The sequence below is a fragment of the Nanorana parkeri genome, unplaced genomic scaffold (genome assembly GCF_000935625.1).
Source record: "Nanorana parkeri isolate BGI_ZX_2015 unplaced genomic scaffold, ASM93562v1 scaffold988, whole genome shotgun sequence".
Lineage (NCBI taxonomy): Eukaryota > Metazoa > Chordata > Amphibia > Anura > Dicroglossidae > Nanorana > Nanorana parkeri.
In genome coordinates, this window is record NW_017307256.1 from 96,175 (window position 1) to 110,826 (window position 14,652).

Below are 14,652 nucleotides of genomic sequence, written 5' to 3' on the forward strand. Positions count from 1 at the left end.
ATATGCTTGACCCAGATCTGTGACTCACAAAGTAATGAAGTCACGATTAAGATGAAAGCCCTGGAAGTAACACCTCCAAAAATAAGTCAGCAACGGCAACTCTCATTCTAACAAGTTCTCTTATGAATAGTAATGGTGCATTTATAAAGCCACATTCTAAAACAAAGCAGCCAATCTCTGCCACATGTTATGATCAATCACAGGTACTACATTGACATGTAATTATGAATAGTAGAACTACAAGTTTCAGCATGGCTTACAGAACATACTCGCAGATAAAGTTCCACCGCAGCTGTAGAGAAGTATGTTTAAAGCTGAACTTCGGGGAAAATTCAAAACTATGGCAAGGGTTAAATTATTATTTCCCTCCCTCCCTCTGCTTTTCTTCCGTGCTCCAGTTGCAGGCACTCAGAGTACTACTGCATCATGAGGACGCCAAGGGCCCGCCCCCACAACCTGGAGTGCCAGAAAGAAGAGGAGAGCACGGGAGTAAGGCATAAGGTAAGTGAAACTGCTATTTAATGGTACCCTAGACAAGAATGAGTATGTCACTCTTGCAGTAGAGGGGGAGCTCCACTGTACGGGTAGCTTTGAAGATTCCTTTGGAGTTCAGTTTTAAAAAAAAATCACAAGGCTTTATTTCCTGCTAACATGCCATTGGAAAACAGCGCCCCCCGCTCAACAGTGACGTATGACACCTCCAGAACGACTACTGCTTCGTAACACGTCAGGCTGGAATCTGTGAATGTTAGTACAAAACTGTAAGCAGGGTTAAACTTCCATCAATACAAAAATAGATTTTACTTCGCTGATACAATAGAATTTTTCAACCCTTTCTATAATTTGTTTTTCTAAACTTTTTTTATTATTTTGCAATACACAAACATTTTTTTATTTTTTTTTAGTTTTTTTCATTTTTGTACATAATGTCACAAGAACGACACAAGGATACCTCTTGGTGCTGGTGAGTTTCACCTATCCCCCCTCACGCTGAAAATATTCTGCGGCACCTCAAAACAGGTGCGCAAACTAAGAGACCGGGCGTTCCTTCCCTGTGCACAGATCTTTCTGTGGCTGATGGAAAGACTTTCAATCTATTTACAACTTATTATACTCATCCAAAGGTACCTCTACTATAGCTTGACAATGTAAATGTTCAGAAGTGCTACGTATTGTCTATTACCCTTATACTCAGACGCCTCTATCGATTTCACCGACCTGAGATAGGCAATGTCCTGATTCTGATTATTTATCAACGAATGACAGCTCCAGCGACAATTACAAATTCATAAAACTAAATGGCCATTAGGGAATTGGCTGTCTCATTTTTACATCCTGTAAAACGAAATGTGTTTTATTTTCCATGTCATTTACTGGGAGGACTACACTGTGAAGATTTGCAATTCAATTAGTAAAATAAAAATGGAACGTAATAAAATAAAATGTGTGACACAATAATATTGAAAAAATTCATCAAAAAGATTATTTGGCTGAGACCCAGGTACAGTCTATGAATCAGGTCCCTTTAATGACTTCACTTGAGTGTATTATGGATTGTAGATGTACTGCTGGAGGAAGCGGAGAGACAATAAAATTATTGAAAAAGTGACAAGAAAATGCAGTTGGCCTAGTGAGAGAGATGAGTCACTTTCATGTTCATTCTGAGTGGGATTTATGGAACCATTTTAGGTATGTGTACAAGATAAGGTAGGTGCCCTCGTGGACGCAACTATATTGGACAAAAATCTGCCTAATGAAAGTGAAAAATGAGATCACTGACAACCCAAGGTTCAAGAAGTCCTTTTAGAAATCTTTCAGATTTGAAGCACTGCTGTTTATTGACCCGCCGTCACTACCCCAGAGTTTATCCTTTCTTCTACCAAAGCTAAGCAGGGAAAGGGTTAAAGGATACATTTATTTTAGCGGGGGAATGTACACGCACAGCAACTGGGGTGAAGTACACATTACAAAACAGAACAAGGTCAGCCCTGCAAACCGGCGGTCATTGTCCCCGTAGAGATTAAGGCATTCTTCTAAAATTCACATGTGCCATGACCGCTCTGTTCAACGAATGGATTCTACAATTGAATTACTTAAAACAGCAGAAAAGCTTCTTTTTTTTATATAGGGGTGATGAGGGGGGAACTTCCTGTTTAACACATACACGAGTAAGGCACTCGGAGAGTAAATATTCACTTATAGTTTAAAATGTGATGTAACTCACAGTAACAGTATTCTTCCATTCACTGTCACTGCCCAGGCTCCCTAACAATGGAGAACGCCACTCTCTAATCTCCAGGCACTGCCGAGCATACTGTGCCCAGAACTGCAGTAACATGACTTTCATGGGTGCAGCAACAGATTCAACAGTGGCCTCCGCTATGACAGGAAGCAGCTGATGTGAAATGTTACCTTTAAAGCTGGTGTAGTTGTTTTTGTGTAATAGAAAAGTGGGTGTAGTAATGCCACAAGGTAACCCGGTTACTGCCCCTCTGCTGTGACTGAATAACACTAAGCAACTGTTACTTATGCTGACAGACCTTCTCATTTGTAAGGCACTATTATAGGGGATGAAGGGTAACGAGGTTTACAGTTCATAGTATAAAGGGTAATGCTATAGGGGAAAAGCAAAAAAACATAATTTTGGAAAACAGCAAAGATGGACTTGCAAATGCCAGTTTGCTCAAGTAACATTTCTAAAAGCTTCAGGTGTTTATCAGAACTGACAATGACTGGGGAAAGGGGGGCAGAGACACTTTCCATCCACAGACACACTCAGCCATCTTCCTGCATAGGAGCAATTTGCAGCCTCTAATGGGCATCATTTAACATAAAATGGCTGGGAACAAAGCAGCCTGTTTTTTGAATATCTCGTGTTTTGCATTGAAATTTTCAGGGCAGCCACAAGCGGAATGTTAAACAAAAATGCAACCCTCCTGAGGAGCTCCCACACACAGGGTCTGTGTGCAACTGGGTCACCCTAACAATCTGTACACACAGATCTCCTGGTTATTCTGGCTGCAATTTTCTGATTCTCCAATAAAGATGAGATGAAGCTTAATTGAATCTTAGTCCACCTTCATCTATCAGCTGTATCTCATCGAGGAAAATTGCTTTAATGTACTCCTTGCTGAACACAACCAGATGCATCGAATTATACTGAATCGCTGATTCATCAAGGAAACATGCAAAAGCAGAAAATTTAACGCTTTCTGATGTTCTTTCTGAGGTAAGGAACGCCCGGTCTGGACAGTGTTTTCCACAATCTGCTCAACAACCACTAGCTTAGAAATCACAAAAGAGGTATCATAACGGCATCAATAGCGCTTGACCAGTTGCAGGCAAGAAAAAGGAGGGAGGGGGCAATGCTTCACAGAAGCGTGCTTCAGCATTGGCTCAGGTTCCGAGTAACTAGCTCCCACGCAGAACGGAGAGAGCGCCAACGAAAGAGAAAGACAAGTTTCTTTGGAAAATATACATATACCATTTTTGCTTTACAAGAAAGGAATAAAAGAGAAGGCCGGTTAGTTCAAATAAAACAATGTTCGCACTGACTTACCCTGTAAAATAAAAAAAAAATCTAGAATCAGTTTTTGGAGGTTCCCTGGGATTCTGTCAACTTTTTTAAGTCCAGGAACTCCTGGGCCTTTGCATGCCACCACATAGATTCCTCTTAACTGAAACACTGTTACCTTCCTGTGAGACTAAACCTAATCGGCAATTTGGCACTCTTGTCAAGTCTCTTCTTCAGCGATGGCTGAACCATATGAACTGAACTGAAAGCTGAAGATACTGAGTACCAAAACGTTAGTTAGTGACAGCTATGCCAATTTGAACTAAAGCCCAAATATTTATGATCTTTCCTTTGCCGATATAATAGAATAGGAAAGCAAAACAACTTAAATTATTTCTGGGGAATCTCTTAAGAGAAGGGCATGTTTTCCAAATTGATCTAGACTTATGAAAAGCACAAAGGTTACGCCCAACAGCTATTGGATATTCTTCAACGCATTATGGTGACAGATGCTAAGAAGGCCTTGAAATGTCAATTTTGTTGGCAAAATAGTCAATTGCAAGCTTTTGAACCTAAGCCCTTCTCAAACCTAAACCTCACATTCTGATGTTCTATTCAGCAGTTACAAAAGAAAAAAAGTTATCAGCTTAGTTTTTTTGATGATTTACTTTTACCAACAACAAGAAATCGGAACCTCTGCAATAAGTAATTTTGGTTGATATGAATCTCTAAAAAAAACCTCTGTTGCTGTATTTTAGAAACGATTGTTATTCTGTACTGTACATTTTTATGTTTTTTAAGAACAACCATTTTAAAATCACCAGGATTTTCTGCCTCTGTGGCTCCTTATGCCACTAGAGAAGTTAAGTGAAGCCTTCTCTAGATGTGAAGGATTGCAATACAGGATTAGAAAACAAAAATGAACAAGATCCCTGAAATCTACCCGAGGAGCCCAAAGTGGCTTGCCTATCATTTTTTTTTTTTTTTTAAGAGGCAGTAAATCACAACTGGTGGTTTCCTACAATTTCTTGAATACATCAAAACAAAATAACTGTAGTGCCTTGATCCATAGAGCCTTAAAACAAGCTAATGGTTCACCACCCAGATGGTTCTGGAAATCGAGCTGTGGAATTAGCTTTGCTCTTTCCACAGGGAGAAAACGTCTGTTTTAATTGCTATGTCCCTCAACATATAAGCATGCGAGGGGACAGCAAGCTCGACTGAGTTGTTTTTGAGATGTTTGTTCTTTGAGAATTAAGGCCTAACGTTGAATAAGGGCTCATACAACCCGTTTTATTAGTCTGCCTGTGGAAACCGATGCCAATCGACATAAGGACCTTCTCATAGTTTGTTCAGAAGATCGGCAAAAACTTCTCCACAACATGACAAGCCAGTTCTCGTGTGGGAACACACAGATTAGAAAACTTTTCCATTGTCTTTACAACATTATATTTTCGAAAAAGAAGAAGAAAATACATTCACCCTCCAAGGGATCTGTGCGGATTTTTTTTTTTTTATGTTTCAGATGCTGGTGGTCTTTTTGGAGCCACCAAAGCCAAACAACAACAGCAACTTAATTAAGCTTCAGCAGCGACAACCAAGCCATGTCTTCGAAAGAGACAAAAAAAAAAAAGGATGAGCCCAGCTTATCCGCATCCCAGACGTCCGTCACTGATTGCTGTTGTGTTGTGAGAGCACGGTTATAGCTCTGTGGATGGACTGAAGGCGCACATGTGACACTGCATTAGGGGTCCTGGACGTTTTCTGTAAGTGTCTCTGAGGGCGTCACATGATGCGTCCATCACCCTCGGCACATGGACAACCAAACCCCTTTTCTCTTAAGTCATTTGATGAGGCGCTTCCAGCATCTCCATTAAGAAGGTGTCAATTGGTGTGTCGCCTATTAGCTTGAAGAAAAAGAGGTGTTCCAGACATTTCAGGCCGATCGAACGGAGGGCCGGTAGGCGCAAAAGCAGCTTTGCAAACCTGGCAGTGGAGAAGTCAAAAAGAAAAAGTTAGTAACAAAAACTCATACTGCAACCTTTGTAAAAACCAGCCCTGCCTATGAAGATCTGAGTGGCCCTCATAGTGTTGTAATAGAGGACTGAAAACCAGCCACTATGGAGTGACTGGAACCAAACATTTCAAGGAATAGCTCTTGTCCTTAGCCATGTAACCCCTTAACACTATATTCCTGCACATGAATCTGAGGCCTAATGAAAGGGGGAGCACAGTAACTTCATGGGGTTCTGCCTCCAAAGAATCATGTACAGGGACTGACTGGCATTGCTTATTCAGAGACTGCTACCTGACTGGACATAATATTCTCAGGAGACAAAATGAGATAAAGTATCAAAGTTTATATACTCCATAACAGCTGAATCAGCAAGTTTCTACTAGACGTGAGCAGTGGTGTGATAAAAGCATTAGGCAAAAAATCTGTAAAGTGTATTTTCACTTCTGCAGCCAAATTGGGATAACACCTATTTTATATCGGATACATGTTCTCATTCACATGTCATAGCCTGCTACACAGACACATCAAAAACATTTTTGGTATACTGTGTAAATAGAAACACATAACAAACATATAGAGGGGTTTTCTCAAACGTGTTTGCAGAAGTGAAAATACACTTTATAATAATGGCAAGAAGAGAGAGGGCCCCAGAAAACTTTTAGCCGCAGGGACCCAAGCTGGCTCTCAGCGCTCCAGGCTTAACATATACAGTATACACTACATGTTTCTTTTTGGTAATGTTAATTGGCGATTGTGCTTTGCTGTTACTCTTATCTCAATGCCAGGCCCTGTAATTAATTCAATCCATAGACTTTCAGTGAAAAAAAAGTACATTCTTAAGATGTATAGTGCTGCTTTTCATGTAAATGGATTTATTTAGATCAAATATATTCCATGGTAGTAATATAGTCAATGAGGTTGAAAAAAGACTATCGAGTTTGTACAGAGGTCAAATCTTAACATGAAAGCTCCGTCCGCTATGGAAGACAAGTCCTCTTTAGCATCCACCTGAATGTGAAAACTTCTGCTGGACAGACTACAGATGGTCAGTCAGTCAGCCTTCCTGACTAAATCAAAGTCCTATGCACAGTGCTGGAGAAGGCAATGAAAATTCTCATTAATCGTTAACCACATCTCAAGGGACAGCGGACTTAGTTCTTCCCGTCATCACGCAATCGGCGTGGTTTAGAAAGAGGGGAAAAAAATAAACCCGATCCATTTTCAGGTTGGAAGGAGGCCAAGAAAAGGGGCGAATTCTGCTGAGCTATTGAGAACAGGAGTCGGAGCGCCAGGAAAAACAGGACTTTCTGAACGCCAGCCAGGAAGTGCGAACTTTAAAATTTTAAACTAAAACATATGAGAGACGGGGGAGGGGAGCCTGACTCCTTCGCTGCTTCGGCCTCATTTTTCAGCTGGAGTTCCTCTGGAGGACACGGGGTGAAACAGAGGAGACTGGAACGTCTTAAAGGTGACTGACAAATCTCGAGGACTTTACTGAGCGTGCTGTTCCCAATAAAAACAAAGTAATGATGATGTCATCAAATCTCCAAGGAGTTTATTTTCTGTACCCGAATCCTCTGTGCCTCTCTTTTGCACAACTGTCCCTCTTTTGGTCCTAAAATCATTGTTTTAAAGAAATATATGGGGCCATTGCTGGCCTCCTTCTGAAAATATGAGCTGCCTGGCTGTCTCTGGGTTCACTGATGCCAAAAAAAACATTCAGGTTAGAAGATCAACACTACTGAATTCCATAGTTAGACCATATTGAAGCCATTGGATCAGCATGGCACCAGGCTACATGCATTCTCAGAAGGACAGCCAGCAATGGCAGCCTTCAGTCTTAGGAGTATCAGCTTTAGTAAGCATTTACAAAGCATTTAGGAAAGTTTGAATGTCCATTTCCACCTTTGTAAGTGATAAGCATTTATTGTGGTAAGGAAGAGGTTCAGTGATGATGTATTCATGTGCACATTTTCATGACTCACATTGCAGGCTTTCCTTAGTTTTTTATAAAGTTTTTATTAGGTCAGAAGCCTAAAAATTCTACATTTTCTCCACAGGAAATTCAGTCTGACACCAGCTCTGCCCTTACACACAATACACTGTTGGTAATGGGGGGGGGGAGTTGGAGAGCTCACAGAAAGATATACACACATTGCTTGCACAGCACAGAGGTGGCCATTTCCATGAGGATATGAAGAGGTAAGCTAAGACAAAATGTAGGTTACTGTGTTCATATAAACCACATGCATATGTCTGCTTCATGTACAGAGTGTACATTGCTGGAATTTGTTTTTAAAAAATACCTCTGCAAATGTGGAAATAGGCTTTAAGCATTTTTCTTAAATACCCTAAATGACCCTCCAGGTCCAGTCCAGGAGTGCTGAGTACAGATCGAGGTGGCAGTGATGATGGCTTTTGACCTCTTTTGCTGCTAGTTATCGGTATCTGAAAATGAGCTACTAGTGGTCTGGCTGTTCAATCCTGTATGACGTTATACAAGGATTAACATGGTTTGGCCAAAAAAAGGGAGATGTCATACACAGAAGACACTCCCTTTCCATTGTAACTATGAGGAGAAGAGTTCTGGGTACAGTGAGGGGAGGATGGAGGGAGGCTCACCTTCCTGGCTGTTCAGGGTATTTATGTTTGCAGTAAGCCTCCAAAGATGCATAGACCTTCTCCCGCAGCGCCTCCACCTCCGACGGGTTTGAGAGACCTTTAGAGTCTGTGAAACACAACAAAGTGTCACCATGCAGGTTCATACATTGCTTCATGTTCATCAGCAATTGATTTAATATTTCACTTTACAAGCCATGTGTTTCTATAACGAGCAAAAAATAGAAACTTCTCTTTTGTGCAACAACGACCACAGTATTGCCCCTTTAGATGAGACTTCCCAGAAACAGAGAATCCCCAACAACAGTTGTTTTCCCCGGTTAAGGCATTAGGATAATGTGATTTTGTCAACATTGATAGAAGTAGAGGTGAAGTTCTTCTTTAAACCAGCCAAAATAATGTGTATTACAACTTATTTTCCTCAATGTATAATGTTTGCCTTACAAACTACTGAAAAAATAACTGACCAGTATTTTAAGCATATAAATGAAACCCACCAGCATCTACCCATAACTGAGTTTTAGGGGGATTTAGCCCAGAAAAATATAATCACCAGAATCGTCAGTTATTTCTGATCAGCTGTGAATGTGTAACTCTGGAAGCCGAATGTTTTACATCAACAATAACCTCAGAGCAGCATACAGCCGCCACGCACTCACTCACCTGGGTTGAAGAGGACAATTGCTCGGAGGCACCCCAGCTCTGTCTTATCCATCTGCATGTCTCGCATTTTGGACACTAGTTCTGTCAGGACACTGAGCAAAGAATAAAAAGTTTGTTTGAAAGGCGTTGTGACAGGCAGAGTGCACAAGTATGACTTGTAAATTCATATTACCGTTAACAGGGAATAGGAAGTAAACTGGCACCATGAAGGAAACAGAATATCATTTATTTGGGCTTTCTAAACAGCAAAACATTTTTATTTGCCTCAATGAGCTCTATAAGAAGCAAACTCAGAATGAACTGGCCTCATGCAATCTGTCCTATTGCTGCCTCTTCTTTTTCTTTCTTATCATGGTTTTACAGTGTATCACTGCTGACAGGATGTGAACTCAAAGACTGAGAGATGTGCAAAGCTGTGTTATAACAGAGATTATTCAGATGAAATTTCCATCTCAGGCCCAAATCTTTTCTGTCTACACAAAGCTATTTACAATGAAAATGATCATCAACCATGTTGGTAGAACCTATTGTTTCCGCAATGATATCAAGAAACAGAACTTGCACAAATGTTTCTAAAAAGCTCTGTCATCTGCAAGCTCTGCACCCTTTAACCCCAGCATTCAATACAGCTGACACTGAGAGATGGAACAGTGACATCCTACCGATCAAAGATGGCTCCTACACCTGCACTGTGCGCACTGTTCCGGTGTACGTGAAGACCGGTGGCCAAAAGGATCCCATCTTTAACAGCTATTGACCGATGTGAGAAGGAGGCGATAAGAAGTTCATTCCAACCTGCACAAAGACAATAAATAAGGCGATTTAGGTCTGAAAGTTCATTGTTTTCTATTCAGCAGCAAAGCATACTCTTGTCTATTTTGATGTTGTCTATTTCCCTGCTTGTCTATTGCTTTCTTGGTACAATCCTAACTGTATTCAAGGACCAACATTATGATGTACCTTATTCTATTGCCCTATGTTGTCCTGACATGCCCTAGGATATCTGTCCTACGTATCTGTATTTCTTCAATAGAAAGTTGTAATCACATATAAAATAACAAAGAGTAAACAATATAACAAATACTCTACAAACATTTAGTGTAAGTTATGTAAGTCATTTTGACTCCTTAGATAAATAGCAGATTTCAGACTGGGGATCACATGACCTGCAACAGCCTTATTTAAATACTGCTTATTCACTACCCCATCCTATGTGGATAACATTGATAAATACTGGCAGCACCGTGGAATAGTGGTTACTAGGGATGCACCAATACCGGTATTTTGCTATCAAGTAAGAGTACCGATATTTCGATACCGAATACCAAGTACCGGAATGTCCCGTTCAGGAAGCCAGGCGGCGTTTAATGACTCGCCACCTGGCTTCCTAATTAGCTGGGTTGCCGGGCAGCGTGTAAAGACTCGCCACCTGGCTTTCCGGTGAGCAGGGAAGCCGTTCCCATGCTTCTCGTCACTAGGTGACGAGAGATCATGGGGCCAGCTTCCCGGCCAATCAGGAAGCTGGGCATCATGTAATGACGCACTGCCCGGCTTCCTGATACCGTAAGTATTGGGCTAGGCATCGGCACCGATACTAGTATCGGTATTGGTGCATCCCTAGTGGTTACCACTCCTGCATTGCAACACTAGGGCCCGCAGTTTGAATACCAACAGGACACTACCTGCATGGAGTTTGTACGCTTTCCCTGTGCTTGTGTGGGTTTCCTCCCAGTCCACACTCCAAACACATGCTGGTAGGATAATTGTCTCCTGTCTAAACTGGCTCTAGGATGTGTCTGTATGCATGTGAGATAAGGACCTAAGATTGTAAGCTCCTTGAGGCCACTGATGTGAATGTACTGTAATAAATGCAGCATTGGTGTCCCTAGATCAATTCCTGCTAAGCAAGTGAACATGTTAAATGTTTTTCTTACATTGCTTGCCTTAAAGTAATATTTGATGTGACTTTCAAATTTTTTACAGATTTGCTCCAACATTTATTTTAGTTGAATTGAATATGGAGATTTGTTAGACTGACCACTAGAGGGAGCTCTTAGTGCAGTCCCGATGTATCTCAGCTGCTGAGAAAAGATATCACATTTGTATCACACTTAGAGCATTTTCTCAGCGGGTCGGCTGACTCACTGACTTGTATTATAAGGAGGAGAAGTAAAACACAACCACTTAGTGGCACTGCAAAGCAAGAAGCCAAACCTACATATGTAATAAACAAAGATGGCTGTCTCCATACACATATAATTATATATGGAAACATGTTTTAAGAAAACAACTATACAGGTGAAACTCGAATAATTAGAATATCGTGCAAAAGTAATTGCAGTAAGTGCTGCAAAAGGGGCCCAAACCAAGTACTGAGTACATATCCATGCTTGTACTTTTCAGAGGTCCGATATTGTTCTATGTACAATCCTTGTTTTATTGATTGCATGTAATAATCTACTTTTTTGAGGTTGTGGATTTGGGGTTCTTGGGGTTTTCATGAGCTGTAAGCCATAATCATCACAATGATGACAAATCACGGCTTGAATTATCTTGCTTTGCATGTAATGAGTCTATCTCATATATTAGTTTCACCTTTTAAGTTGCATTAGTGAAATAAATGAACTTTGCACGATATTCTAATTATTCGAGTTTCACCTGTATGCTACCGAGATTATTTATGTCAGCCTGATTTAGCAAGTTATCTAAAATACACGTAGAAGACTGTATATCCCCTTTAGGCCCCCACAGAATCCTGGTTCAGTCGCAGAGCGGACCTGTCACTTTTTATCTCTTGATGACCAGCTGAAGCATCACGCTATTTTCACATTAAACTAAGCCAGCAAATACCAGCGTGCTTCTATATCGACAGGCAGCTCTCGGGAGACTCTCAGCTGCCCGCGCTTTTGTAACAGAATAAACAATTTAAACGTAGAGCCATTTTCTCACATCTTCAGCTCACACCAAGGCGGCTATAAATAACTCGCAACTCCGCTAAAAGACCATCGACATACGAGCCGGCATAAAGTGTTACAGTCATCCTGGATGGCACAAAATAAAGGCTGCGTTTGATTTTATGCTTTTAAGATGCCATAAAAAGGAAGGAAGAGACAAGCCACCCTATCGGCATTTGCTCTGCCCTTAAGCTGTGTTTCATCTCTCGTTAGATGATGCATGAGTGGAGGCAGCCTCTGCGCTTAGCTAGATGTTGGTCTGTTAATGTTTCATGCGTGCTCCATCCCCAGAGCCCGTTCCTGCCGCTCAATAATACATGAAGTCGCTAGTTAAAATACTTTAGGGAAGTTATTTCAAGCACTGGCCAGAGCTGAGCAGAACTCGGATCTGGGCTCACTGCCACTCTTCAAAAACAATGGTTCTGGTCACATGTCTTAAAGTGACCAGTCACCCATCATGGATTATTCGCACTTTCTGGTAGATGCTGACAAATTGAAAATTCTCACCAATTTCTTATCCCTCTGGGACAAAAATCCTGATTTCGCTCTTTACACTATAGAGGATGACAGAAGGTCTGCAATTTACAAAACAGAATTTCCAACTCCCAAAAACAGTGCCAATGACTCTTTTAGAGCCACTTCTCTGTGCCATGTTCAGCATTTTGTGGGTTATAAATTGCTGTTGTACATTCAGGCACGTAGTTGACGTAAAAATACAAAGCCCATTAAAGCTTCAAAAAAAATAGAGCTGTACTAAAACAATGGCTACCTGAATCTTGGGGAGGTTAAAGAAAAAACGATTCTTAACCCTTGCTGGGGGGCTACCCCCTCACTGGAAGGGTTAAGTGCCTGTTTTCCGCTAGGGTGTAAAATAACAAAGTTATACTCACCCAAACCTTGGAGTCGGCTGGTAGCCCCACAGCAAGGGTTAGGAATGTTTCCCGTTTTTGCGTGATCATTTTCTTCTAGGGTGTAAAATAACAAAGTCATACTCACCCAAACCTCATAGCCGGCTAGTAGCCCCACTGCAAGGGTTAAGAATAATGTTCTTCTTTAACCTCCCTGGCGGTATGATTATGTCAGGAATTTTGTACCAAAAGCGGTACATTGTTTTGCATGGAAATTTGGTGTTATCTGTTGACTTGAGGATGAATTCCAGGCAAATATACACTTTCTGCTTAAAGATTTGTAATTTTGGCAGTTCTAGGATTTACACAGCCCTACCAGACAGTGTAGACAGTTCAGTGACCTCACTTTTGTTTACTGCAGTTAAGTACTACATCTTGGTCACCTCCCAGCCTGTGACTGGAAAATGAAGGGACAGCAGCAAACTGATGAAGTCATCTCTCTCCATTTGTGGACCTGTTTCTTGTCATCACATGTGCATGCAGTAAAGCCTACAGCCCTTGACACACTGTACGAGAAGCGGCGAGTAGCAAAGGGAAGTGGTAGCGCGCAGACCTTCGCGTGCAGTGTGTCGTGCAATTTGTGATCTGGCATGTCAGCTTGGAGAGCTAGCATAGCTGAGCATACCGAGATGAAAATGTTCGACGGCCAGCGGGCTCTTCACTCATACAGATAGTGTAAGGACCCTCTGTATGCACCGTGTGCAGCCCCTGAGTCACCTATAGACATTGAAGGGAATTTGACAAATTCTGGAGCAAATGTGCACGGCAACCAATCGGCTTCTCTCTTCAGTCGAGGTTTGAAATTGAGAAATAGAAGCTGATTGGTTGCCATGCACAGCTGCTCCAGAATTTGATCCAGTTTTGATAAATTCGCTTCAATGTGTACTACCCACTGTGTCACCTATATACAGGGGGGAATTTACCAAAACTGGAGAAGGCAGAATCTAGAGCAGTTGCCCATGGTGACCAATCAGCTTCTGTCACTGACAGGAAGCAATGATAGGGAGCTCAAATAATGAATATGGCTGCCTGCAGGATATGTCTGTCTCTCAGAACCCTGCTGTCAGAGAGCAGAGGATGAATGAAGTGCACTCACCTGCTCTCAGCAGTATTACTTGGTCATCCAGAGGCAGCTCTGAAAAATGGGGGATCCTCTTTGCCCATTCTACCAAGGTGAACAGCTGCTTGTCTGCAGCTTGGCAAATGTTGGTGACCGGGTCGCTGGGCTGCAGGAAAGGAATATTGGGAAATGTTATCAGTGGAAAAATCTGATATTTCCTAAGAGCTGCATAACCAATCACTTATAAAACAGGACTGTCATTTGTGTAATGTAATGTGTAGTGCATATGCTGACTTTCGGGTCGGTGGTTCTGTCATTTGTAAACTGATTACTTTCTGTAAATTGTGCTTCATTCCCTGAAATTCTGAAAGAACCTGTTTAAAAACATTTAAACCTTTTGGTGAAAATGTTACACATTGGGCAATTCATTTTATGTGTCCTTATGTGGCATCAAGCCAATTTCTTTTGTGTAACTTCTTCTATATAATTTATTATTGCTGCTCTGCGTTCTGGATATTAAAGGAGAACTATGGGGTCAGTGTTTTTCCCCATAGTTCTCCTTAGGGTAACGGGAGGACACAAACTAGCGTCCTCCCGTCACCCTAGGCTCAGTATACCGCGAGCTGTAGCTCGCAGTATACTGAGACGCCAATTGTACCGGGATCCGCCCAGCCAGACCTGCCAGACTGACAGCTGGCTCTGCCTATCTAGAGGCAGAGCCAGCTGTACCCGCCCCCTCCCCGTCCATTCCGCCAGTCAACGCTGGCGGATCGGAGCGGGGAGGGGGGGATCCAGCCCCCCCCGTCACGGCAGAGAGCCGTGTCAGGATCGAGAGGTGAGCGAACGCCGGTATGTGTTCGCTCACCTCCCAATCTACTGAGCCGACCTGTGACAGTCTCATTGTCACAGGTCGGCTA

The 14,652-nt window shown here is 41.9% G+C and overlaps 1 protein-coding gene and 1 long non-coding RNA gene across 5 annotated transcripts in view; one reads left to right on the top strand and one right to left on the bottom strand.

The window, feature by feature from the left end:
- The first annotated feature begins 579 nt into the window (after window positions 1–579).
- On the top strand, window positions 580–7,373 carry LOC108795633. The gene is made up of 3 exons (XR_001941761.1): window positions 580–1,070; window positions 6,809–6,810; window positions 7,363–7,373. It is a non-coding gene; the product is annotated as an uncharacterized LOC108795633 (long non-coding RNA).
- Window positions 4,017–14,652, bottom strand: part of RXRA (retinoid X receptor alpha) — a 187,212-nt gene continuing 176,576 nt past the window's right edge. For all 4 annotated transcript variants that reach the window (XM_018566924.1, XM_018566922.1, XM_018566923.1 and 1 more), the window contains 5 exons: window positions 13,772–13,901; window positions 9,476–9,608; window positions 8,814–8,905; window positions 8,154–8,259; window positions 4,017–5,500 (listed from right to left, as the gene is read on the bottom strand). In XM_018566924.1, coding sequence (XP_018422426.1) covers window positions 5,353–5,500; window positions 8,154–8,259; window positions 8,814–8,905; window positions 9,476–9,608; window positions 13,772–13,901 — 609 coding nt within the window. In that variant the 3' untranslated portion in view covers window positions 4,017–5,352. The remainder of the gene's footprint in view (window positions 5,501–8,153; window positions 8,260–8,813; window positions 8,906–9,475; window positions 9,609–13,771; window positions 13,902–14,652) is intronic.